The 27,562-nt window shown below is 36.4% G+C and overlaps 1 protein-coding gene and 1 long non-coding RNA gene across 2 annotated transcripts; both read left to right on the top strand.

Annotated features, from left to right (window-relative positions):
• The first annotated feature begins 1,752 nt into the window (after positions 1 to 1,752).
• Positions 1,753 to 7,799, top strand: LOC149538467 (Pre-mRNA-splicing factor 3). Its single transcript, XM_089799789.1, has 6 exons — positions 1,753 to 3,343; positions 4,675 to 4,974; positions 5,083 to 5,577; positions 5,760 to 5,954; positions 6,058 to 6,221; positions 6,301 to 7,799. Exons 1-6 carry the CDS (start codon positions 2,213 to 2,215, stop codon positions 7,169 to 7,171), a joined length of 3,156 nt encoding a protein of 1,051 aa, XP_089655915.1. The 5' UTR covers positions 1,753 to 2,212; the 3' UTR covers positions 7,172 to 7,799.
• A 1,792-nt stretch (positions 7,800 to 9,591) lies between these two features.
• LOC149538466 (uncharacterized) lies at positions 9,592 to 21,435 on the top strand. Its single transcript, XR_016356545.1, has 3 exons — positions 9,592 to 11,002; positions 20,534 to 20,750; positions 20,856 to 21,435. It is a non-coding gene; the product is annotated as an uncharacterized LOC149538466 (long non-coding RNA).
• The last annotated feature ends 6,127 nt before the right edge of the window (positions 21,436 to 27,562 follow it).

Genomic DNA, 27,562 nt, shown 5'->3' with positions numbered 1-27,562 from the left:
AGGCAAGAAAGAGAAGTTCTCCACAAAGCTCCAAAGAAACCTGTTAGAAAACTTGCAGCATAACAATATTCAAAAATGGATCCTTTGAGGGGGAAAGCTCTCTCCCTTTTAAAGTTGTACGAACGGTAGAGATCAAGATGAAGATGGTGGATGATCAACGGTGGAATTCGAAAATAGGAGTGATCCATGTGCACACACAAGTCAACCAATAGAATATAAGTTGACTTGTCATATAAGACAAAAGTCACAAAGCCTTTTCTTTTAATTGCAAAATAGGAAAAGGACTTTATGTGTGCACTTTAAGTGGGTTAGAAGAATGGGGTCTTTTATTTAATTAAAAGGGGACATGTTCTTTTAATCAAATAATGAACTTAGGATAGCATAGTCAAACTATAAGTTATAATCAAATAAATTGATTATTTGCAATTTGGTCTAGGTAAATGATTAAATTAATTTAGCCGAAATGCTGAGAAGGGGGCTAATAGTCTAGATGACCATTTTTAGGTGATTACAGATACAAGATTGCCAACTACCCCAGGATGATCCTGCATCATGACATGTAGTGATTGCTTCAATAGTTTGAATAAATATTATGAGGTCTATGCATTTTATGGGTTAATTTTCAATGAAGCAAATACTAGTTCATAGAATGAGAGTAGAGCTTGGTAGTAATTGAGGGTTAATGATGGAGGAGGACACAATGTTTGAGGAATTTGGGATTTGAAGATTGGAATGAAATGGTTCTGGGATGGAGTGCATTTTGTGAAGCAATAAATTATGGCTAAAGCCCCTTTGATAGTATATATCTAGTCTCATCCAAGAGGAAGGTTGCTTTAAAAGGAAACAAAGGCTTCTTTACCTTGTATGGAGAAATCCTGAAGTTGCACTATAAATTCAAGAGCACATGCAAAGCAAAGATATGCTAAAGATTGGAAACCTTCATGATGCCTAAGCACTTGTCGCACCCAAAAATAAAGTTTTAAAAATACATATGTTTGGAATGGTTTTTGCAAGTCCTCATCGTCCCTTTGTTGTAGTTTCTTGAACTCCACTAAAAGTGGAAGTTGCAGATTAGTCTAGGTATTTTGAAACATTGATATCAGTGAAGACCTCCATCGAAGATTAGTGCCAGTAAACTCTAGATATTTGTGACATGGGTTTCATATTCCTTGAAGAGTGTGAGACATTAAATCTGGGGGTTTACTTTACTATACCCTCATGAACTATCAATTCATGATAACCATTGCATTTTCAAGCTCTATATAAAGGAGTATAATGTTTATGTATCCATAAGTTGTATATTGAATCAAACCATACATTGAGACACACATCATCTTTTGGGCATTGAGCATATTGCATAATACATTTATGATTTTAGTTCGAGCTATAAATTGCCACAAAGAAGATTGTACTAATCAAAATAACAGACAATAGATTTGTCTTGTAATTAAAATTTTAAAATATTATTATTTCTCTTACTTTTATCACTAATGGTCAATAGAAACATCAATTAATAGAATTTTATTAAAAAAATGAATATGTAAAAATTATCAACTTATATATGAAACAAATAGTCTTGTTCAATTCTTATTAACTCATAAAGGTCAAAAAAATATAATAAATAACACAAACTAACAATAAAATGAACACTTAAATCGATTTCTTAAAAAAATAAATGCATCTATTAAATGTAATAGTTTTCTTGCCTTGGGAGGACTGATAATATAATGAACACACTAGGGATAATCTTTTATATTACATGACATTAATTTCAAAGAAATAGAATTTAAGAATGTAATAAACAAATAATCATTTCTTAAAATAGCTGAGTACTGTTCTTTAGCAGCATTTTTGACAACATACGACATCGTCGATTGGCCCTATAACTATGCTCAAGCTCTCTCTGTTCTACACAGGAAACGCCTATCGACATGATATAAAGGTAGACTATTTTAGGCTTCATCTTCGCCTATTTTGGTAAAATTAAAAAATCCGTATTAAAATCTCTCTGAGTATCGATTCCTTTTGTAAATCCCTAGTTTTTATGGCTATAAACGAACCGTTTTTGTTGAAAGGAAACCCTGAACTATGAAAACGAAGGCCATACATACTCATTTTCGATATTTGTGTTTCTTTCCTCTGCAACTGAGCGTTTGTAGATTTGTTGGGTATTGAAAATCAAAGTAGGAGGAGCTGAGTGGGTGAACTCAGAATGAATGATCTAAGCAGAAGCAGAGGCAGAGACAGAGAAAGAGACAAAGGCGGAGATGAGAGACATCACATCGACCACGATAGGGTTAAGAAGCAATCCCACGACGATGAGGACGACAATAGACACAGGTATTCTTCTTCAAGGGATGACAGGCGGCACAGAGATAGGAAGGATCATAAAGAGGGCAGGAAGATTAAGGATAGGGCAGACGATGGTTACGTCCAAGGCAGAAAAATCGAAGATGGTTACAGAGATGGGGAGAGATCCTTAGCTCACCAAGGGAAAGATAAGGACAGGGATTTTCGAACTCATAGGTACAGTGCAGAAAGGGCCAAACGCTCTTACGAAGCTAGAGACGGCGGAGACGAGAGCTACACCCAAGGCAGAAGGATCGAAGATGGTTACAGAGACGGGGAGAGATCCCTAGCTCACCAAGGGAAAGATAAGGACAGGGATTTTCGAACTCATAGGGACAGTGCCGAAAGGGCCAAACGCTCTCACGAGGCTAGAGACGCGGGAGACGAGAGCTACACCCAAGGCAGAGAGATCGAAGATGGTTACAGAGATGGGGAGAGATTTTTGGCTCACCAAGGAAAAGATAAGGACAGGGATCTTCGATCTCATAGGGACAGCGCAGAAAGGGTCAAACGCTCTTACGAGGCTAGAGACGACGGAGACGAGAGCCACACCCAAGGCAGAAAGATCGAAGATGGTTACAGAGATGGGGAGAGATCCTTAACTCAGCAAGGGAAAGATAAGGACAGGGATCTTCGATCTCATAGGGACAGTGCAGAAAGGGCCAAACGCTCTTACGAGGCTAGAGACGGCGGAGATAGAGATCGCGACAGCCGCCCTCATAAACGGCGAGAAAGAGAAGATGGGGATGGCAGGAAAGAGAAGCGCCACAGAGTTGCACCAGCAGAGGATGATGGTGATGATGCCAAGGCCAGAGATAGAGGGGAGAAGAGGAAATTCGAAGAGAATGATTCCAAAAGCAAGGATGATAATGACGAATATCGAAAAGAGAAAAAACATGCGAGTGGGCGAGAAGGAAGAGGAGAAGAACACAATGAGGATGCTAAACAGAGAATTGTTGGGCCAGACAATGGCAGTGCTTCCGCCTCTTTCAATGTAAGTATTCTCTATCATATAAGGTTTCTAAATACGCTGCCATGAACCCTTGACTTTAGGTTTCACTAAGCTCTATTCAGTCTTGTCCTTTTATGAAAAATTATTATGAACATTGATAGCTTTATTCTAGAAAATTTCACGGTTTTCTATGTCAGACTTAGACTCCAACAATTTTCAAGAAAGAAATTTAACCTAAGTCCAATAGGCTTCATTTCAAAAGCACACCAGTTTTAGCTTGCTGAATGGACATTTTTCTGAAATGCACTTCTATCTTAAATTGTCCAGATTGTCCAAATTTATGTTTGTCGATGCCTATCTGTTGCTACAAGGATACTCAATTCCATTTTCTCTTCCCTGTTGAGCATTTCCTACGGACAGACAGCTCTATAATTGTATAATCATATACCGACTAGCCACTGCATCGAGTAGAAAACAACCAAAACCTCTAACAACAATTGTAGTCCTGTTTTGACTTCAATTTCACACAAGTTAAGAAAATAGATTAGTTGATTGCAAGGAACATCCGTATGCTGATCTATTCCTGTAGCCTTCAACATTATTAACAGCTTCTTGTTTAAACAATAGGATGGCATGCCGAACTTGCTTGTATGGTAAGAAAAAAACAAGAGAATTTATGAGACCAGTCGGCTGTATAAACAGTTTTATATAGATGATTAGAAGGAGATTATACCACAAAAAGTGTTAACATGATTGTCAAATGCAGTGCAAGTTTGTCAGTATCAATATGGTATTTCCAGCTCACTGACTAGCACAAATTTCAAAAGCTTAATGTCATTAGTGGCTTTGAGATCAATTAAATTTATAAACTTCCTGGAGAATCCACCCTGACCAAACAAGATGCTTCAGATATTTAGGTCTTTTGTTTTGAAGGTCATTTCCTATTTATCTTAAAGACACTCAATGGGATTCTCCTATTTGCAAATTTGTGATTATGGTAGGATTTCTGGTGCTGTATAAATTCACAGTGTCTTTCTGACTAGGGTAGATGGTGATTGTTTACGAGTAAATGATAAGCTTAGTTTGTTGTACCTGGTTGGGTTGATATAATTTCAGATTTGATTCTTTTTATTTTGAGTTACAGTGTACACAAAGAAAAGCCCATTGATTTATTGTTCATTCTCGTAGAGAGCTTTAATTTTTTTGTCACTTCTATAATGGTTGTACTTCTGCTGCCCTGGTATATAATTATTATTAATTACTAGGCATCAACACAGTTACCTTGAATAGGGTCATACTTATTGATAATTTGTTGAAAGTGAATATGAGAATTTGGAAGAATTGAACTCTGGTCAAACTCTTTTTCTTGATAGGGTGTTCAGCAAGGTGGAACTATTCTGGCACCAAAGGAACCATCAAGGGATTTGCCAAAGCCCATATCCATTTCGGAATTTTCTACAGACACAAAGGTATCTACAGTTTTTACCACCAATGTAGTTGAAAATAAGGCAGATAATATTGTCAGATCTCATGAGGTTGTTGGGAAAACCAGCACAGATGGGACTGCAGCAACTAGCAAAGGTGGAAATTTGTCTCTTGATGCTTTAGCCAAGGCAAAGAAGGCGCTGCAAATGCAGAAGGAGCTTTCAGAAAAGTTGAAGAAATTGCCTCAGGTCAGTTGGTTAAGAAATTATGGTAGGCAGCAGATTTCAATTTCTTTGTCAGTTAAAAGTTTAGATTTTTGCACTGTAAACTTACCATTGGTAATCTGCCTAATGTAGTTGAATAAGTCTACTGGTACAAGTTCTATTGCATCGTCATCTGCAGCACCCCTCGCAGGAGATTCAGCATCTATGAAGGCACCGGCTCTGGCACCAACATCTAGTTCTTTGCCATCAGCCATGACAACAATGGCTACAGTACAGTCTAAAGTATCTGCATCAACTGCTGGTATGTCAGCATCTGCAGGAAATGTTAACTTTGCACCTGGAATGACTGGAGTGGCAAGTCTTATGCCAGGTCATGCAAATATTCCAAATTATGAAGCAGTAAAAAGAGCACAAGAACTTGCAGCAAGAATGGGGTTTCACCAGGATCCAGAATCAATGTCATTTTTGAACATGTTTCCTGGTCAAATGTCTGATGAATTTGGTACTGCTGGCCAGCAAAAACCAGCAAAGACTCCTGTGCTCCGCATTGATGCACAAGGTCGTGAAATAGATGAGCATGGTCATGTCATTGACAAACCAAAAATAACAAACTTAAGCACATTAAAGGTTAGAATAAAAAAATATGTTTGCCATAAAAGACTTGAGCAATTCGGCGTCTTTTATTTTATGTAGCTTATGTGTGCAATTGAAAGACACAATGAATTCAACATTTTTTAATTTAATGTGACTACAATGACGTTTCACTGATTCCAAGTCTTGTGTTTTTTCAATAATGTTTCATTCTTTAGGTTAATATTAACAAACAGAAAAAGGAAGCATTTCAAATCCTAAGGCCAGAACTGGATGAAATTCCAGCGACAAATCCCCATTTTGATTCAAGAATGGGTATTGATAAAACAAAGCTTGTTAGGCCTAAGAGGATGACTTTTCAATTTGTTGAGGAGGGAAAATGGTCTAAACAGGCAGAAATATTGAAATTTAAGGTGATATGCATTTTTAGAATTTTCCCTTTTTTTATTATGAAGATCCACATGGTTTTGGAGTTATCAATATTTACTTGTGTATTCTTTTGGATATTGTGCGTAGAGTCAATTCGGAGAAGCTCAAGCTAAGGAGCTGAAGGTTAAACAAGCCCAGCTTGCCAAGGCAAAGGCTGAGCTAGATATCAATCCAAATCTGATCGAAGTGTCTGAAAGATTTCCTACAAAAGAAGAAAAACCAAAGGATCCAATACCTGATGTGGAGTGGTGGTGAGTATTCCTTATATCCGCATTCTGTGGACTATATAGTTTATAACAATGTTGAATTTTTCTTTTCTTTTGTATCTAGGGACACAGTTTTGTTACCTTCCAGCAGCTATACTGATGTCACTGAAGGTGAACTCAAAGTGAAGATGGAAAAACTTACCATATATGTAGAGCATCCTCAGCCAATTGAGCCTCCTGCAGAACCTCCCCCACCACCCCCTCAACCTCTGAAGCTGACAAAGAAGGAGCAGAAGAAATTACGTACACAGCGGCGACTTGCAAAGGAAAAGGATAGACAGGAAATGATAAGACAGGGTCTGATAGAGCCCCCAAAGCCAAAAGTAAAGATGAGCAATCTTATGAAGGTCCTTGGAGCCGAAGCAACCCAAGATCCGACAAAACTTGAAATGGAAATTCGGAGTGCTGCTGCTGAACGTGAGCAGGCACATGTGGACAGAAATATTGCTCGCAAGCTCACCCCAGCTGAACGAATTGAGAAGAAAGAAAGAAAACTCTTTGATGATCCGAATACCTTGGAAACAATTGTTTCTGTCTACAAGATTACTGACCTGTCACATCCTCAGACACGTTTTAAAGTGGATGTCAATGCTCAGGAGAATAGATTATCTGGTTGTGCAGTTATCTCAGATAGCATGAGTGTTGTGGTTGTTGAAGGGGGGAGCAAGTCCATTAAAAGATATGGGAAACTGATGCTTCGTCGAATCAACTGGGCTGATGCTGTTGTGAAGGAAGAAGATGAAGAGGAAGATGATGGTCGTCCTGTCAATAAATGTCAACTAGTTTGGCAGGGTAGTGTGGCCAAACCAAGTTTTAGTAGATTTGTGATTCAACAGTGCAGAACTGAAGCTGCAGCCCGTAAATTTTTCGCTGATGCTGGTGTGGTGCACTATTGGGACCTTGCAGTTAATTTTTCTGATGATCAAATTTCTTAGAGAATAGGGTCATATTGAAGACTCAAAACCATCCTAGAAACTTTATTAGCTGATCATGTTTTCATTGGATCCTTAGGGAAGTTGTCCTACCAACACATTTGTGTTATCATGTTGGTAACTGCTAAGTAATTGGAGAGCTAGCATGTTTTACCTTATCTTCTTTTTAGAATAGGAACTTAGTCCCATCTTTTGAACTTTATGCCATGCTAAAGTATTCATCTGCCGTTGATGTCAAATTATTTGATGAACTCACTGTCCATCGAATACCTTTTGATGACTAGGGCATGATCAGTTGTTGTGGCATTTTGTGAGATTCTATGCAACTTATTAGATTGTAGGCATGGTGATAAGAATTTGTCAAGTGGATTTTTCCTCTCAGAGGATCACTAGAGGACTAATAATTAGTACCTTATTTTTGCTTGACCATACTTATTATTTTATTGATGAAGAGCTGATTCAGGAAAGATTTGATAAGGTCAAGCTTCTCTATAGTACTATACTCCTTCCCCAATGATGTTGAATGGGATAGCATTCAAGAAAAAGGTACACTATAATCGTAACTGTAAGCTCGAGCTGGAAAGGCATACTTGAATTTTGTCCAGAATATTATAAATATTAGTTACTGAAATCTGCCTGCCTATGTTTTTGTGTGGTATAGACAAATGAGATACTATTTCCGCCCAAAGATTTAGTTCTGTTCATTCTGATTATGGTATATTCAATATTTGCAGGCTGTGTTGATTTTTTTAATCCTAAATATCAGATCCACGAAGGAAATAAAATGTGTACTCATCCAACAAATGGATTTAACTAGTTTAGTCATTGCTTGCATGAAAAGGTGATTTAAAATCATAACTAAAAAATATTGCTAAGTTTGTTCTTATGTCGATATTGGTGTTTCCCATTCACAACAGCAAATGAAAGAGCTACATACAGTTTTTTTGTTGTAAGAATTAAATAACCATTCACTTCATTTTCATTTGCAATTAAAATATAATTTTTTGCATTTATTTTTGGTGGCATACAATACAACCAAAATCTTGAGTTTTTAACATGTTCGGTAGATTGGCTGTAAGGATTCATTGATGGAGTTATCACTTATTTTCTACTAATGCTTAAATGTATTAAGGTATTTCACATCTCATTTCCTTCATGCTGATTGCTTTGAATTTTATGTCAGTGCTATATTAACTTCTTCTTTTTTCATCCTTTATATACAATTATGATGATAGTGAAATCAAGAACTACTGAATTGGTATGATAGGCCTTCTTCAGTGCATTTTATATTCCATGGAATGCGTTTAATGTTCGTGAAACTGATCGTAACCTCTGCAATGTTATTTAGTGGGATCAATGGCTCTTGTGTATCTTAAATGTATTTGTGCAATATTTTACCTGTTGAGCAAGTCTCAGATTTCTTGTTAAATCTTTTTGATAAGTCTATTGGTATGAAATTTACTTGGAAAAAGTAATCAGTAAGCTTTCAATTATATCTGGAGAAAAATTGAGAAGGTTAAAGATCTTTGCCTTGCAATTTTATGAAATGCAACTTATGCATCAGGGATACTTTTATGGCACAGTGTTTATCAATCCAATGGTTTGAGCATTCATTATATAGGAAGTGATGGGAATGAAGGTTTACCAAACTCAAAGGGAGACATTAAAGGAGTGTCTTGCTTTCTCAATGGTAGATGTAAATGAAAGTTCAAAAACAAATTCGTAAAAATTCACAAGATTGTTTCTTAACTTTCTGATTGATTTGGATTGGAAAACAATATCTGAACTCACTGGACCATTATGATAGCCCTTATTAATCAAGGGAACCCCTTCTGAAGATACAGTTACAAAATATTAAAACAACTGTACAAAAATGATTGTAGACATTTTTTTTAATCTCCTTTTTAATTTTTTAGTCTGAACTAAAAGAAGCAGCACTGAATTTCATTGTCACCAATTGTCCAGAGTTGGCACTTTTCCTAGACTGCAGAGAGTGCTAATGATAGTTCACTGTAACCCAGGTTCCGATAGAAAACCAGTGTAGTTTAGAGCCAGATTCTACACGTAAATTTTAACTTAATAGTGGCTGTTGGTAACAATAACATTATTACTAATCAATTTTAAAGTACCTTAGTTTAGAGCAAGTCATCAATCCAATAAATAATTAGATTTTGAGATATGTAAGACTACGTTCATATAAAACTTGTGTTACCAGATTTACATATCTAGGCCATGAATCAAATCCGGACATGTGAACTGATTCGTGCTGGACCTTGTGTGAATCAGGCACGAATTGGTTCAAATCCCTGTGTGAATCCGGCACAAATCACTCACAAATTCACTTGGACCATAGAGAATCCAGTCAGAATCCGCGTGGATCCCCATTGGCCCATGCGCCAAACTTGGAATAAATACACACGAATCCATATGAGTCATAATGGGAAAAAAGCTTCACGAAACTGTGAATCGGATTCTTGTACCCAAACCTGTCCCTGAATCTGAATCTGCAGCTTAGTATAAAATGTATATTTAGCTTAGCTGCTCTGAAAACACATCCAGGATGCTAAATTATGTATAAGTAGGTCTGAATTTAATTTATTTTTGGCCGGGTTAAAATAAAACCATATTAATGTATTAAAGATGATACAACAGGCTAACACACTGGCAACAGGATGCAACTCAAGAAACCACTTCTAGTGGACGAAGAAGAGGTTTAAATCAGTCAAATATTTTGGATGTTAGAGAAATTTTAGGATGACATGGGGCATCTCAAAGCAGGCTTGGGCTGATGAGTAAAGTGAGAAAAAGCTGTGTTTCTTGTTTTGGATGAAACTGGGGCTTACAGCAAGGTAGAGTTTCATACAGTGCCAAGTTTTTCATTCACTAGGGTTGTTTTGTCCAAAAAAGATGGTTTAGTATTTGCATCTTGATGTGGTGGTTTTGTTACTCAACAGATAGCGGCATGTTGCATTCCAATTTTCTTTACTGTTCAACTTCCTTTGATTTCTAAGATTCTGTACTTGATCGTAGACATGCAATAAACAATTGTATACACAGATGGTATGATGAAAGTAAATGTATAAGGATTAGAGGTGAATTGAAGAAGTTCATAGTTCCAAAATGAAATGTGATGCAAGAATATTAAGAGGGTGGGTGTTAAAGGGGTTTGATAGTGATATTACAGACTGAATTGAGTTAGATTTTAGGCTAGTTGTGTGCACAAGTGGTCTACTGTTCATATTGCATTGGATATAGTTATTAATAGAGCAATTTACTCATATTTTATTGGAGTTTCTTCATGAAATTTGGGTCCTCCAGGATAAATCTCTGTTGTCTTCAATTCTGTGGTTGGTTGCTCTAACTTTCTTGCATAGAGAATTCAGGTTTTCATTTCTTTTGTTAACTACACATGTTGGAGACAATTATATGGTTTAACTTTATTAGTTTATAGATCAAGTTGTATTAGACCAGGCACTTTTCTTGTGTGAGTTTTTGTGAGTGGTTGTGCAGGTTTTGCACTCTATAGAGCAAGTGGGAAGCCGTTTTCTGAAAAAGTTACGTTGAGTCCTCTAGTTGGAAAAGAGAACCGAGAAGCATGAAAGACACAGCAAAGTTGCTTAGGCTAAAAGTTGACATTGCAAATATTATGATGGAAATGAGAGGGTGCAGGAACTTACAGACAAGATATGCTATGTAGAAGGTGTTAGGAGCAAGGGGAAATCTGGTTTCAATGAGGAATAGTTCAATCCAAGGCTGAGGTGAAGTTTGAGATTTTGCCATTGAAAGGAGATGTAGATAAAGTTGATCATTGGCTCGAGCTTGGCTTAATTCGAGGTACATTTTATCATGCCTTCACTTACTTTGGAATAAAATACCTTTTTTTGCCTGAATTGAGATTAGCAAAGCATGTTTTACCTTGGTTTGAAAAAGTCTCTTGTATTATATGGCCTTAAGCATGAGATCCATTGAGAACATTGAATAAGAGGCAATTTTGTTCATTCTGCAATAAAGAAGAAAATTTATGGAGTGACAATTTTGGTAGAAAGTTGAAATTCCTTTATGCAAGAGTGAATATAATCCCAAGTTGAGATTTTGTTTTGTTTGCAAAGGATGTTTATCATGAAAGTGATTTAAGTCTTTGCAAGTTAATTTCATAAATTTAACACAAGTATTTACTCTTCTTTTTCAAGCATCTATGTATGGAGATGATCATAGATGGTGATGTTTAAGTAAATGCACAAAGGAATTTTAAGAGCAAGAAGAATGAACAAGAGGATTTTTAAGAGCAAGAAGAATGAACAAGTTCTACAAATGAAGAAGATTATCACCATCTTGAATTTGTGTCACAAATCCAACATTGATAAGAAGGATCCAAAAACGTGGAGGTCTATGGGCCCCAAATCAACATGAAGAAACCAATCACTTCAAGAAAATCAAGATATCAAGCCACGAGTGATTTCAAGAACAATTTAACTAGAAGATTTTGGAAACAAAGAGGATGAAAATTCATGAAGATGAAGCAAGTCGGGAATATGAACCATCACAATTACTTGAAAGTTTAAAATAATCCAACATTGATAAGAAGGATCCAAAAATGTGGAGGTCTGTGGGCCCCAGATCAACATGAAGAAACCAATCACTTCAAGAAAATCAAGATATCAAGCCACGAGTGATTTCAAGAACAATTTAACTAGAAGATTTTGGAAACAAAGAGGATGAAAATTCATGAAGATGAAGCAAGTCGGGAATATGAACCATCACAATTACTTGAAAGTTTAAAATATTCAGTATTAAGAGGTATATCTTCATTGTGATAATTAATGAAGTAATATGAGCATGTTGAGGTGGCACTTGTCCATCTTCAACCAATCAAAGAATTTCAAGTCAACATGTTCAATTTCATCCAATCCAATTCATTCAGAAGAGGACATGTGGAAAGCATGCAATGTATTACCACATTGAATTTTCTCATTGGTTCATCCTTAAAAGGAGAAGTATTTTAAAGCAATGTAATTTTCCTATTAGTCAACATTTAATAGTTGTAGGCATAGTTCAAAATATTGTTGTCGACAACTTATCGTTGAGGGCAAAAAAGAGCTAATGGGAAATATTGGAGATAAGTCGGAAACTTATTGGGAAATTAATAAAAAATGCTTAAGTTTAATTAGAAATGCATTTTGTTTTGCAAAAGTAAATAAGGAGATACATTTAATGAGTCAATAAATGAGTAAACAAACCAAACAAGTCAAATAGGTTACAAAATCATATCCTCATGTGGAATGCTAATGGGTGGTAGCCATAGTTTGACGAGTTATCTGTAATTAGTTTCCAATTTCTTTGCGTTATTTGCTATGTGAAAGTTAGACAATTTGTTGTTGTGTACAACTTGTAGGTGGTAGTTATGGAAAACCCTAATTAGGGTTGCTTTGAATTATCTAGGGCATCAATCTTGAATCAATCTAGGTTGTTGGTTGTATACATGAGGCCTCTATATAAGGCTTGCTCATTTCATTTGTAAAGGTTTGAGAGTGTTGTGAAATTGTTGCTAAAATATTGCCAAACTAATTACTAATTCATTGAAGCTTGGTGAAGATGTGTTATTTTGGAGTGTGGCATGGTTTCCCATTTCTCACTTAGAATTTGTTTATGTTGAATAGTTGAATGAAAGAAATTGTTGTTGATCGATGGTGAAACCTCTTATGTTCATACTTTTTGTTACTTGTTGATTGCAATTCACAGTGTAAGGTTTGGTTGAACTTATTGCAAGGAATAACTTCAATTACTTTTGCTCACTGATTTGCATGTCTTGTAGTGTTGACGTGTTTAAGTGATTTGACAATCATTCACGTATCCTTCGAAGATTTGCATCAACTTTGCATAATTGTTCCAAGTGGCGAAGTAACATTTCGTTTGGTTTCACCTCATCATCAATAATCTATTGCATTGGTAAGTAGAACAGATTTCTAAATTCAATCCTTGTTTCAAAATCATTGTTAGGATTCATTGAAGTGCTCAAATTTCATATCATTTGAAAAGATCATATATCTTCATGAATGAATAGCATAAGTCTGCACATAATTACTAACATATCACATCATGAAACTGAGTTTGTGTCAAATGTAAAGTCGTACATATACATTGTAAACCTTGGCATTTCTCTGCTTGATCACTGTAATGTCCCCTTTTTAGCATTCATAGCATGATGTTGTCGTTAGCCTATTTCCCCACGGTCTCGTAGGCTAACCAAGACATTAAAGGGACTTAGAGGCCATTTGGCCTAGATAGTTTCAGTTGCAAGTCTTTTTGAGGGGTTTTGAGGCAACTTTGGGCATACTTACTATTTATAGTAAGTCATCTTGGACATGGTCGGACATCTAGGGGCAGCGGTATGTCGATGGTAATTGTTTAAAATCGACAAGAAGACTTGTTTATCATTGATAAGATTTGTTATGCATTGATAAAGCTATTTTATAAAGTTAAATTTAAATATTTAACTTTATTAATGCATAGACTATAGTTTGTGGGAAATATTTAAATTAAAAGAGTGCCCTTTATTTTATAACACATTGGAGACATAAGTTACATAAAGGGAGTTATGTTTTATCCCACATTGAGAAAACGAAGGATGGAGCCCTTGTGAGAACACTATAAAAGAAATGGAAGAGCTTCTTTTAAGTATGCTTGGAAACTAAGTCACAAGGTTCGAATTCGAATTCGAGTTCGACAACTGTAAAATTCGAATGAAGTTCGGAAAGGGTAAAAATTCGGAAAAAAATTCGAATTAAATTCGCCTTATATAATATTAATTATTTTTAAATATATGTAATATATCAAGAAAGGCGCATAAATAAGTTTCTGGGGCGAGATCGTTCATTGGGGTGGGGGGGGGGTCACCCACAAGTGCCACCCTGAGTACATTTGGCTATGTCAAAAATTTTATTTCACATTAATAGATTATTTAAATATATATCAAATGATTGATTATTTTAAAAATCTCAAGAATCAATAACTTAAAAAATTATATAATAATACTTTAAAAACTTTTAATTTATACTTTATAAATTTAATAAAACAAAAACTTCATTTAAAATGAATACATAAAATATATATGCATTATTATATTACAATGAAATAATCCTACGATTAATGAACATTATTTTATTTGTACTCAATAAATTTAATAAAACAAATAATTCATTCATAAATTACAATACATTATTACATTAAATAAATTTAACAATGACCATCAAAAATAAAATAAACAAAGACATTTACATTACAATGAAATAAATTATAAAATAAATTTATCAAAGACATTATTACATTAAATAAATTTAACAATGACCATCAAAAATAAAATAAACAAGACATTTACATTACAATGAAATAAATTATAAAATAAATTTATCAAAGACGTTACAATGAAATGAAATAAACTTTAAAAAGACATTTGATGAAAGGCGCTAGAGACGGCAAAGGAAAAGAGCGAAAATTTGCAAATGAGAGTTTTCAGGAGCTGAAATTTTGCCCGTGCATCTCTATCAATTTTTTTAAAAGAAATTATTAAACTTACAATGAGCTAAATAAATACGCTAGATTTCAGTGGGTATTGCTGCCTTGGTTCCTATGTTGCTGGTTCGTCTGCCATTACTTCTTTTAATTGGGACTTAATCTTAGCGGCTCTGCAATCCACTCTCCTATATGTTGAGGCAGGCGACATGCTATTGCACTTCTCTTAGGTGCAAAATGTGCAAAATATACAAAATAGATTTCTTAATGAACCTTAAGAGTATATAATAATGTGAGCCATATGCGCCAACTAGCCACACTGGTCAAATAGAGTTGCAAGAATTTTTGCAATGGGCACATGTGAGAAATCCTTACAGACAAAAGCCGCCTCAGTATCTCTGTAGGTCTGCAAAAACCTTTGTTCGTTTTTAGCATTCCAATTTTTGTGGGCGAACACTACCGAATTTCACCGAATGTTTTAGAAAAAATTAATATTCGGCAAAATCCGAATCTCATGCTTGGGATTCGTCGAATCCTGTGACTTAGCTTGGAAATATCAAAGAAATTGGGAAATTTTTTGGAGATTATGTCTCAATAGTTTGGAGGACGAAATCCCTTCAAGCTAGAAATCTTGATGCCATTGAAAGATATTGGTCTTGAGATTCAACAGGGTAGCAGTCCGAAAAAGCAGATACGAAAAAGTAGCCCGAAAAAGCAGAACCGAAAAAGCAAGTGGAAAAAGCAGTCCGTAAAAGCAGTTCAAAAAGCAGTTCGAAAAAGCAAATCGGAAAAGCAAATCAGAAGGGGCAGCATTGAAGAAAATTTATTACAGCCATCTACAACCAGGTTCCTTTATTAGTATTGCTTTCTTAGGTGTTATAAGTTTCAGCTGTAAGTGTGCATTATACCAGCATTATCATTTTGTAATCCATGTAAATACTAAAAGTCTTGGCCATATTTCATGAGCATTGTATTAGAAATTTCATTGCAAATTAAGAAGATAATAGTTGCTGGTGTCATTTAAGCAATTCAATATCATTATTTATCAGCTAGTTAGTTTGCATACCAATTGTTTGTAAAAATGCAAGTTGGCTGTAGGTGTTCATTTCTCATGCTTAGATCATATATATGCACTGAATATTGTCAAAATTAGTAGCACACTCATGTTAGGTCATTGTGTAGTCCATTTAGAGTCTTCTAGCGCAAGATTCTCATTGATGCAAATTGAAAAAAGAGTCATTTAACGCCAGCTGAAATACTATATCAGTCATACGTCCCTTGCATGTGAATTGTTTGATGAAATTCCTTGAGCTTTCATTAGCATTTTTTGAGAGCAGATTTGAGGAGGGTCATTATAGTGGTATCAGAGCTTGCTTGCAAAGTGTTTGACGAAATGTCAAACCACTGAAGTATAAAGATTTTTGGTGTTTGAAGAAGTTATAACCTATTGGGGTTATTACAATCACCCTATTGCCATGTTGGTTAGCAATTGAAATTTCCATGTTTAAGAGAGGATAAAATATTTAGTGTTATATTCTGCATGGTGGAATGATCACAAAACTCACATCAACAGACCCATATGTTGTTGATTTAACTGCTTCAATATTGAAAAATGAATATTCATTATGACATTTAAGTTTGGAAAATTGGCATCAAATTAATGTTTTATTTGCTATGGCAGTTTATTCTATTTTATGATTTTTATTACTAGTAGTAATCCCAAAAGAGGTGCAATGTTTTAGCTGATAGCAAAATAATTTAGTATTATGTTATTTTAGACAAAAAAAAAATTAGACAACAGTTAGGAATGTTTGTCAAAGGAGAACATTGTTGTATGCAAATGTTGTCGAATGATTTAACTCTTGGCAAAATTGTGAATGTCAAGTCTTGCCTCTTTGTTATGCCCATGTCAACTATTGCTTTCTGTAGTGTTAGCCCTTGCGATTTGTGGATTGTTATAGCCCATACCATGGTAACTGGTATTCTCTTTCGATCACCTAGTGACATGGGAATTTTTGGTACAATCTTGGAGTCGTCCTTGTTCCATGGTGGACCTTGATAATTATTGATCACTGTGCAGCGTATGCTTGAACATTTGGTACCTTGATCTAGGGTTGCAAACATTATCTACTATTTTGCCTAGAGCTCCATTTATCATCCTTGCTTGTGTCGTATGTTTGTTGTCCATTGAAGAAGTGACAGATCTACCACAAATGCCACAAGTTAGAGTTGAGGACTTGCATTGAAAAAGGTATTTGCTTTCTTTTGGACAACTTCAGGAAAACATCAGGGAAGTTTTCCATCATCCTCATATGTTTCCCATAGACATGTCTTCCAGTCTTGTTTCCTCATTTTGCCGTAGGCCTCTTCCTCGCTTCTTTCTTCTTCTTTCATCTTCTACTTTCGCTTCTTCTTCTCCCCATCCTCGTCTTCCTTCTGCTTCTCATTTTCCTCCTCCTCCTCTTTCTCACGCTTTTTCTAATCGTAGTCCTCATCCTCCGTCTTCTTCTCTTTCGCCTTATACTTATTTTGGTCCTCTCTCTCTCTCTCTCTCTCTCTCTCTCTCTCTCTCTCTCTCTCTCTCTCTCTCTCTCTCACTGTATGTTGAGAAATTTTTCTTTTGAACTTGAAAATTTAATTGTACTAATTCTTATATTCAAGCAACATTGAAGCTATCCTTGATATTGTATATTATAAAATGTATATTTTTATAATGAATAAATAAAGAAATTTACCATTTATATAATTAAACTTATGAGACATGTACTAACGAACTTATATATATATATATATATATTTATACCTTAATAGAAAATAGCAGTGTAACATGAGGATGTGCCTCATCCTCCCACCAAAAAAAAATTGGGTCATCTTGGAGACGGGGATGTTCCCAGGACGAGGGGCGACGTCTCGGCATTTTGGGTGGTGTCACTTAGAGCACCATCATCGCCGGGGATGGTGAGATGTCTCCAAGTGTGAAGGTGCGGGGGGACGCGAAGGAGTCGTTCATTGCGGGGGGATGACAGGACGTCTCCCGCGGCAAGCAAAAGAAGGGCATTAAAAGTTAAAAAGTTTAAGGCATTTTTATAATGTTTTAATGTTTCTATTTTCATGCTATTGGGTTGTGGGGCCCATTCCTCCTCCTTTGTTGGAAAAGCCTTCTATTCTTCATTTTTATTCACATTTGCATTTCTTATTGTTTGCAACAGCAAAAAGAAGAAGAGTGAAGAGCTGAGATAAGGGTTTGTGCAAGAGTGAAGAAAGTGTTTGCAAGTGAAAAAAGAGAGCCTAGGAGCAAGAAGAAGAGGAGGGTTTACCATCTTGTTGAAGGATTTTTTCAAGCAAAAGATAGGGTTTTTAACTTGTTTTTCTGATTTCAAATGCATGTTTATAAATTATTGCTCAATGTTTTTAGTTCTAAATGTGTGTTGTTTCATTTTGTTATAGTTATGATTATCATTCATTCATTGAATCATTTATAAATATTAAATAATAGATTATGATTCTTGATGTTTCATTTTGCAAATTCTTGTTATTTAGTTTTAAATTTTGGAAAATTTAAAGAAGGGCATAGGCTGAAAGTTTGTAAATTCAAATTGTTAACTTTATTAATTTATTTTTTTCATTTTGTGAAATGCAGTGTCAAAATGAGCTCCCACATTGATACTCATAGTGATTATGAGATGGAACTTCATTTAGATAGTGGCGGTGAATTAGAATATGAACTTGAGCCTGAGGTTGGGGTTGAGGATGATGATGACACCGTTGAGAGGGGTGAGCATGAGATTGACATTGGGCTGGGCCAAATCAGCAAGGGGCCCAAACTAGTTCCACTTCCATGGGTACTGATTTTGTACTACCTGGTACTCCATCTATTGATTGCCCTCTCCATCTTTGGCAGAGTGGACTAGGGGTAAAGTTTGATCCAAAATCTTCTTTAGAACAATTTGCCACTAGAATAATAAGTGGATTAGGAACAGGTGGCACAAGAAAGTGGAGATGCAATATTTGTGGTGATGTATGGTATGGTAGCATCACTTGAGTAAATGCACACTTCCTCTTTTGGACAGGTAAAGGTGTCTTACCATGTAAGTTTTTGACTGAATCCAAAAACTTGAAGTTTAGGATTGAATTCAACAACCTTTGGGGAGTTCCAGAGGACTTGGGTCTTCCAGTGCCTACTACCTTGGTTGGTAGGCAACAGATTCAGACTATACAGGAGGTGCATGAGCAACAAATACAGGGGCAACAACACCGACGCATGTCTTCTTCTAGAGCACAGCATAGAGCTTCATCTATTACATTGCTAGAGGTAGGCACTGCGCCTTCCTCTACTTATAGCTCTATAGGTGTAGCAGCAACCCAAACGAGCAAGGGGAAACGAAGGACATAGTCTAGTGACAACAACCCTATAGCAGAATTGTTTGTAGCCAATGACATCCCACTTCATATTGCTCAAACTCTTTATTTTAAGGAGGCATTTTACAAAGTAGCAAAGGCAGGATTACCATCATATGTGCCACCAGGTGAGCAGAAGTTGAGGACTAAAATCTTGGATGATGAGTATGCCAAGATTAGTGAGTCCATGGAGACCATGAGGGCTGTTTGGGAGGAATCGGGGTGCAACATTATCATGGATGGGTGGACGAACATTAGACATCGTCCACTCATCAATGTCATAGTCACATGTTTAGGGGGCCCATTCTTTCTTAGGGTGGTTGATTGTTCAGGGCATCGAAAACATGCTGATTTTCAATTTCAGATTCTTCAAGAAGCCATTGAGGAGATTGGGCCACAAAATGTGGTACAAGTAGTGACAGATGTAGCTCATGTGTGTAGATTTGCAGGGAGGCTTATTGAGGCCACATATTGACATATTTGGTAGACTCCTTGTTGTGTGTATGCTATGAACAATCCTCTAAAGGACATGGGGAAGATTAGCTGGATAAAGTGAGCGGTGAGTGATGGTAGAGATGTGTAGATGTATATCTGCAACCACCACACCTCACATGCACTATTTAGGAGCTTCGCCAAAAGGAGTTCCTAAAGCTAGTTGAGACACGATATGCATCTTATTTCATTCTTTTGGAGAGAATGCTTGAGTTGTAGGAGCCACTGCAACTAATGGTTATGACGAATGAATGGAATAGGTGGGATGGTTCCAGGTTAGAGCAGGGGATGAGGGTGAAGGATATAGTTAAGAGTGATGTATTTTGGAGCGATGCAAATTACATTGTCTCTATTATTAGGCCAATCTTCAAGGTGATTAGGTATGGAGATGGGGATGTGCCTACACTTGGAGAGGTGTAGGAGTGCATTGATTCTATGCTTGGGCAGATGAGGGCAATTGTGTGAGAGAAGGACCCCACATTAGCCTTCTACAATGATCACATTTGGCCTATTATTCAGCATAGATGGGACAAACTTAACACAACCGTACACATGGCTAGATATGCATTGAATCCGAGGTGGTACATGACTAGGCTTGGTGGAGTTACACCACTCCACGATGATGAGCTGATATAATATTATATAATACTTTAAGACTTTGTCTTAAGACTTAGATCACATTAGCCTTCTACAATGATCACATTTGGCCTATTATTCAGCATAGATGGGACAAACTTAACACAACCGTACACATGGCTAGATATGCATTGAATCCGAGGTGGTACATGACTAGGCCTGGTGGAGTTACACCACTCCACGATGATGAGCTGATTTATATTATATAATACTTTAAGACTTTGTCTTAAGACTTAGATTCTTATCATTTTATAAATTAAAATCATTTACATTACTAGCATCATCTCAATTCGTCTATTTGCTAATAATTTGTACTTTAAATTTTTTCAGGTGAAGGAAGAGTTCTCCAAGTGCATAGATAGGATGCATGACCTTGAGACAACAGCTAAAGTTCACATTGAGCGGACCAAATTTGTTACTCTTAGGGGTTACAATCAAGCGACAAAGGCGGATATCAAGACTATGGCACAAGTATCCCATTTTGTGGTGGTCAGCTTATGGAGTGAAATCTACAACCACCACACTAGCTATTCATTTGTTGTCCCAAGTACTTAGTTCCTCAACTTTTAACTTTTCATTGTTCATTGTTCAATGATCATTTTTCAACTTCTAGTTCCTGAGTCTCACATTGGCCAATTATCTTTCATCTCAGGTTTCTAGTTCCTTAGCTTCTAAAAGGAATTGGTCTACATATAGCTTTATCCACTCTCTGAAGAGGAATAGACTTAGCAGAGAAGCGAGTGGCTGTACACAGTGTGTTGTGTATCGATGACCACAAGACTAAGTGTGTACAAGGAGAGCCCAACTGATTGATGGGATGTAGAGCCCGAGGAGCCATCGCAGATTGATGAGGAGGAGGATGCTTTAGATCCAGCCACAGGGCTAGTTGGTGTTCCCTTTTCGGCTCTTGATCTTGGAGAGATTGATAGTTCCAGTGGCAATGAGTTTCAACTTCCTACCTCTAGGGATGATCATTGATCATTGGTTTGGCATTTTGATTTGGACTATTGGAGACTTGTAGTTTTTGTTTGCACTATATACTTATTTTGATATCATGATTCATGGCACATGATACTTATTGTAATTAGCTTTATGTCATGACTCATATAATCATTGATTACTATTAGATGGTAGAATCTAGATACTCATACTATTGATTTGAAGACTGATATATAGATTAATATTTATTATTTGCTGATGTTCAATGTTCAATGTTCATTGTTTGTTTGTCATTTGATCATGAATCATGATGTTCTAGTTGAAAACTTCAATGCAATGTTCAATGTTTAATTTTTTTTAACATATTTGTATCTTATATTTTATAATTGTAGTACATCTTTTCATAACTAGCATTTTAAGTACCATATGTATAGTATATACAACCCTGCTCCCTCCGCCACCCCTTCCTCCCCCGCCGCCATCCCCCCGTCGTGCGGTCCCCAAATCAAGGCCCCTCTGTCCCCCTATCTTAGAAACTTGTCCCCTCGTCCTGCCGTCTCCCCGTCTCCTAGGGCGGTGTAACTATGGAAAATATATAATACATATAAATATAAATTACTAAATTTTAGTAATTTTTCTATGTTTATATATTTTATTTTATAATGTTTCTAGTTTACTCAATAAATAAAAATGTCTCCCAGACGTTGCCTAAACAATCTTCACAAATAATATCAACTAACATCTATAAAATTTGGGACAGCCTCAAAAATAGTTCAAAATTATATTTAACTACTCAAATTTACAAAACAATTAAACTATATCGCAAAATCAATTGGCTACAAATTTTCACAGGTAATAGCAACTAAATTCTAGCCGGCAAATCAATATTGTTCAAAAAATTCCCAGCGATTTCAAAACTACGATAGCTTAAACAAATTACATGTCTTAGTAAACACTTTTCACCCCAAATGGACTTAAACATTAAGGAAAACGTCAATACCATTCATCACATTGGATAATGTTTTAAGTTGTGCAAACATAAAATTTATAAATAAAGAGATAAACACTGTGAACTGCAAAAAACAAGCTGTTTAAACTGGAGTTAAGTTTGGCTAATGTGAGTATGTGTCAAGTTGTGCATCTGCTGCTGCTACATGTCCATGCAATTTCCACCACGTGTGCAGCCCAACATCCTCAATTCATATTCCACATCTGTTACTATTTTCATATAAAGGAATTACATTAAAAGAACAAATTTGTAAATTTGAAGTTAAGGGAAAACAAAATGGGGTCTGCAACATTTGTTGAGGTCCTGCTCTCAATATTTCTGCCTTCGCTTTATATATATCCAATAGCAGCTTAATGGGCCATGGCTGAGGATGATCCAATGTTATGGTTGCTATTGACAGTCAGTGCAATAGATAGTGCTACATATGAACCTGTTAGTGGAGAGACAACTATATCTATAGTGACAACAATCTGCGCCAATTTTCAGCATGATAGTGTCATCTTCACAACATCCTGGAAAGAGTGAAGAACTATGTCGAGCACATGACTTAAAGTCCTTGCATGGTTATGTCGTTACCTGCTAAAGGTGTTGTCTTTTGGAGGCAGGAAAAGTCAAGGCTGAAGTAAAGGATGAAGAACTTGTTGCTGCTACAGTATCACTTTGCCAATCTCCTCAAGAACAATATTGAATTCAAAGTACAACTTATTAGTAATTTGCTCTTAGATCGAAAAATGTGGTGTCACTGTAGTTATGCACTACAAAAGGAGCTTCTATCTTCATTTACAGATATGGTTTTTATGGAAACAATAGCAATGAGAGCTGCTAACGCAATACATTTGCTTCTGGTTGGGTCCCGTTGCTGTTTAACATCTTGTAATGAGCATTCTGCTCTTCTACTTTCAATTGCGGCCTTTTTTTGAACGGTACTCAACAAAACCTTGAAGTTGTCAACCAACCCCTCGCAATACTCTGTAGCAGAGCCCTTGGGGAAAAACATGTAGTAATGCACCTCACAGTGACAATACCACAAATAATTAGTGTAATAAAACCTATTCTTAAGCTTAGACAATCTATTAATGCTATTAGCTCTCTCAGTTAATAAATCTGTATCTGCCTTCTTTTATTAATTGCTGTATAGTATATGTTTGAATCTCTTTTGATGTTTTTCAATCTTTCTTCTTGGTATTAATCTTTCCCCCGAAGATAGATTTTCTGTCAAAAGATGTGTTGGCTTTCTCTGTCCTCCCAAATTGCAGTAGTATGCCAATCGCCCAATCTGTAGATGCTCGCCGCCCATTCTTCTAGGATCTGATCTGATCCTTGCATTATACATTTTCTGTCGAAAAAGATGTGTTGGCTTTCTCTGTCCTCCGAAATTGCAGTAGTATGGCAATCGCCCAATATGTAGATGCTTGCTGCCCATTCTTCTGGGATCTGATCCGATCCTTGCAGATCCCATCTTGGCTGATCATTTTGGGGCTGTTGCAACCTCCAGATCCTACATGTCTTACCATTAATGTATGAACTCCACACGACAATTTAGTACTATGGGATAAAAATATATGCAGTGCCGACAATGTACTGCAGGACGGGAATGGAATTCGATTATAGAAGTTCCATCGATGGTTTGGAAAAACTAAGGGTGCAATTCTATGGTTACACCAATGCTTATTCGCGATCAGGTAGGTGACAGGCTGGAAAGTCATAAAAAAATCCAAATTTCAACTTTTATTCCGTTTTCGTGTTTTACCTTTTTTCCTGCCGATTAGTTATTTCATGGGTGAGATATCACGATTTGCCGTTGGTATGTTGCCATATAACATAGCCTATTGGCAAATTATTTTGTGTAGATGTACAAGAAATGAATCTAGTCTCCTTTTTTGTTGTGTGGTGTTTGCCCCAAACCCAAATTGAAACATATTAGGAAAGTGCAAGAAAACTCCATGCCTCAATTTAGTTAGAAGGGATAAGAAAACCCCAATGCCTATGAAAGAAGTAGAGGGCACAATAATTAATAAAGGTAAGAAGATGGTTGTTTTGAAGTTATTCCCAATTCATGCTTTACAAAATTATTGATTTTGAGTATTTGGCACAAAATAAAGTTGAGCAATCAAATTTTTTTATCATCGACTCATGTCAAGAATCATAAAATTGATGCTGTATTTGATTCTTGTTTACAACCTAGCATTGTACTTCAACATCCGCATAAATTTCTAAAGTCATGACATCCTCAACCACCTCATCAATAGACTTCTATCTGCATTGTGTGTGTAATTGGGGCTATAGGTGACTTTAGAACTTCATTTTAAGGACTTCATCGTTCCAAAGGTAATTGTGATTTAGAACTATAGGTAGAGAACAATTGATGCGTGTTTTTGGACCCACCAAACAATAGAACAAAATATCGAGGTATCTTTTCCTCTCTTGAACAAAGTCTCATGTATGCTGAGATTGCAAGAAGATCATATGATGAGTCCAAATTTCCTTCAATTTTAGGTCTTGACTGTGAATAATCTCGGTGGTTGATGTGATTTGCTGATGATCAAAGGGGCCCTTACGTGTATTTGTTCAGATTCATTTCAAGTCGTACTAGATGGGGGGGCTACCAAAAGGTTTTGCAATGAAGTACTTCTTTTTGGATTTTCACGGAAAATGCAGAAATGAAAAGGGATCTGGGTTCAAAGATTCTATTTCTAATCCTAAGGGCAATGATAACAATTGCTGGTACTTTTGTGGTCAAGTTCCTTAATCACCTAGCTTCACTTTGCCAAGGTAGACTTAATGACATGCGGACTGGTGCAATCTTCAAGGGTTGTGCAAAAGATTTTCATACCATCACATACACCATCATAGAGAACAATGTATATGATTGATACACCATCATAGGGAACAATATATACGAATGATAAAAGTTAAGCATACGTATGAAAGAGGTTTAGGCTAACTGTACACAATGATTTAGAATCACTAAAACATCAGAAGTATGAACCAAAGGAATTCTTCCAAAGGACATCATCTTCTCTATTACATCATCACACTTTATCTAAACTAAATGAGGGAATAAAAAGAACAAGTGAGTACTAAAACACATCAAGTATTCACCAAGCTTCAATTAAAACTTTATTGTCTTAGTAGCTCATAACAACAATCTCTGAAATCCCTCTCTTACAAATGAGAAGTGAAGCCTTTATATAGGTTTACAAATACAATGGGTGGCTAGATGAAAACAGTAACTGATGGCCTAGATTGTGCCACATCAACCCAAAATAGGGCTAGGGCAAAGAAAAGGAATCTACATTAATTTAGGATGGAATCCACTACTTTAATGAGTAATAAATACCCACTATGCATGCTCTTTTGGGAAGAGAGTGGAGTGCAATAAATGACCACTAAGTACACACCAACAATGCTTTAAATACATGTATCCTTGTCTCTATTGCTTGAAGGCATGAAATCGATCCAATACTATCTCTAACTCTTCTGTGTTGATGCTTGGTGCCGATTCTTGCTTGAACTCCGTAACTACAACTGGTCTTTCCGCCTTTCGTAACCTTTCCTTGCAATCTGGTAATAAGTCTTGAGTGGTGTTACATGGTATTCGAGAAGTTAGAGAAGTTCTCAAAATCATCTCTCTCGAAAACATTCAACTGAAAGAACTCCTCCAACTTGCCTTTCATGTTGTCCATCGTTATTTCATTTTCTACCAATCTCTATGACAAAAAGGATGCAAATGTATTGGAAACCCCTTGGTTGATGTTGTTGGCTGCCATTCTCCATCAAGTAGATTCTTTGGTGAAGCTTTTAAATGTTTCCTTGGTTGTGATCATTGCACTATACCACCAAAGAAATTTGTAGACATCTCCTTCTTTGATAACCCCACCATCAATCAATGCCTGTTTGGGGTCTCCATTAGATTTTGTATATTGGAGATCACTTCATATTGGTAAATTTGCTAATCTTCCCATGATTCATCCATGCATTGGATCTTGGAGAGTACAACTAATGCCCTACTATGAACTTTCACTGATACTTCTGCATGCATGAAGACTTCTTCCTGAATTCTTTCCACCCAAACATTTGTACATTGGGCAGTCTATTTGATCCTATCAATATCATCTATTGCTTCTGCTAAGACACTTGTAGGTGGAACAAAAGATGAACCTTCCTTAGTGAATGAGGTAGGTGGTTGTGAATTGACACAAGGTCTTGATTTCTCTTTTTTGCTTCTGGTACCTTTCCAACTTCTTCATCTTTTCTTTCAAAGGCCGAGTGGGATCATCAAAGTCCTCTATTATTTGTTCACGAGAGGCCTGCCCAAGATTGATTTCCGTGACATGGTACTCATATGGAGTGATCTGATCCTTGGGTTTATCAATTATAGGTGTTGCAATTTGCAAAATCCTAGATCTTGATCCACACCTTACAACCTTAGCGAACCTTTTAGCTTTCCCCATTTCCTTGGATTGGTTGACTCGTTTCTTGTAATTTAACTGCTGGGTAAACCTCTTTTTCTGGAGTTTTATGAATCCGCCGCTTTAACCATTCCGAAATAGGTATATTCTGATCTTCTTGGATGATTAGTTGATATTTCCTTTGCATTGCTCGATTGTTGAGTTCCTTTTCGTCTCTTGAACTTACCACTGCCACTTTAGGAGTTGAAACCTCTATCTTTGGAATCTCTGCCAATGCTATAGACACCTCTTCCTCTTTTGGATTGGCTTCAGTCTCCTTCATTTCTCGCTTCAATATTGCTCCAATATTTACCTTTCCCCCATGTAGATTTCTCATATGCATTTATACTCAATCTATCCTATATTGGCCTTGCCAAGTTTTCTTCTTGCTTAAATCTTGTTTCGCTTGTCTCCATTTCCTGTCTCTCCAAAATTTTGATCTCTTGTATGCTAGGAGTGCAACTTGGTGAAGAGGGAACATTTCCAGACTTCGGCTTCTTTTGTTGATGTTCTTAGATGTTTGACCTACTTCTTGATTGCCTTTCTTGAGCTAAATAGTTCCTTTTCCTATGTTATGCATTTCTTGATGAATTTTCTCCTTCAACACTTATTCTAGATATATGCCTTGGCCACTCATCTCTAAGTGGTTGGTGATCCATCAATTGATATGTGAATCTAGTCTTGGGCACAACTAGTTTGGTGATTTTGCAACCAATCTACCACTTTGTAAAATCCAAGATTGGCTTAGACAATATGTTAAGATTTATGATCTCCTAGGACCCTTTCCTATGTTATGGATTTCTTGATGGATTTTCTCCTTCAACACTTCTTCTAGATATTTTCCTTGGCCACTCATCTCTAAGTGGTTGATGATCCATCAATTGATATGTGAATCCATTCTTGGGCACAACTAGTTTGTTGAGTTACATGGATGAACCATCCTTTCTAGATTGAATCCCT

Source organism: Cupressus sempervirens, chromosome 9, assembly GCF_028749045.1.
Source record: "Cupressus sempervirens isolate cs-2001-9-10 chromosome 9, ASM2874904v1, whole genome shotgun sequence".
Classification (NCBI taxonomy): domain Eukaryota; kingdom Viridiplantae; phylum Streptophyta; class Pinopsida; order Cupressales; family Cupressaceae; genus Cupressus; species Cupressus sempervirens.
Note: the sequence above shows the minus strand (reverse complement) of the source record. Positions and strands in the feature narration are given on the sequence as shown.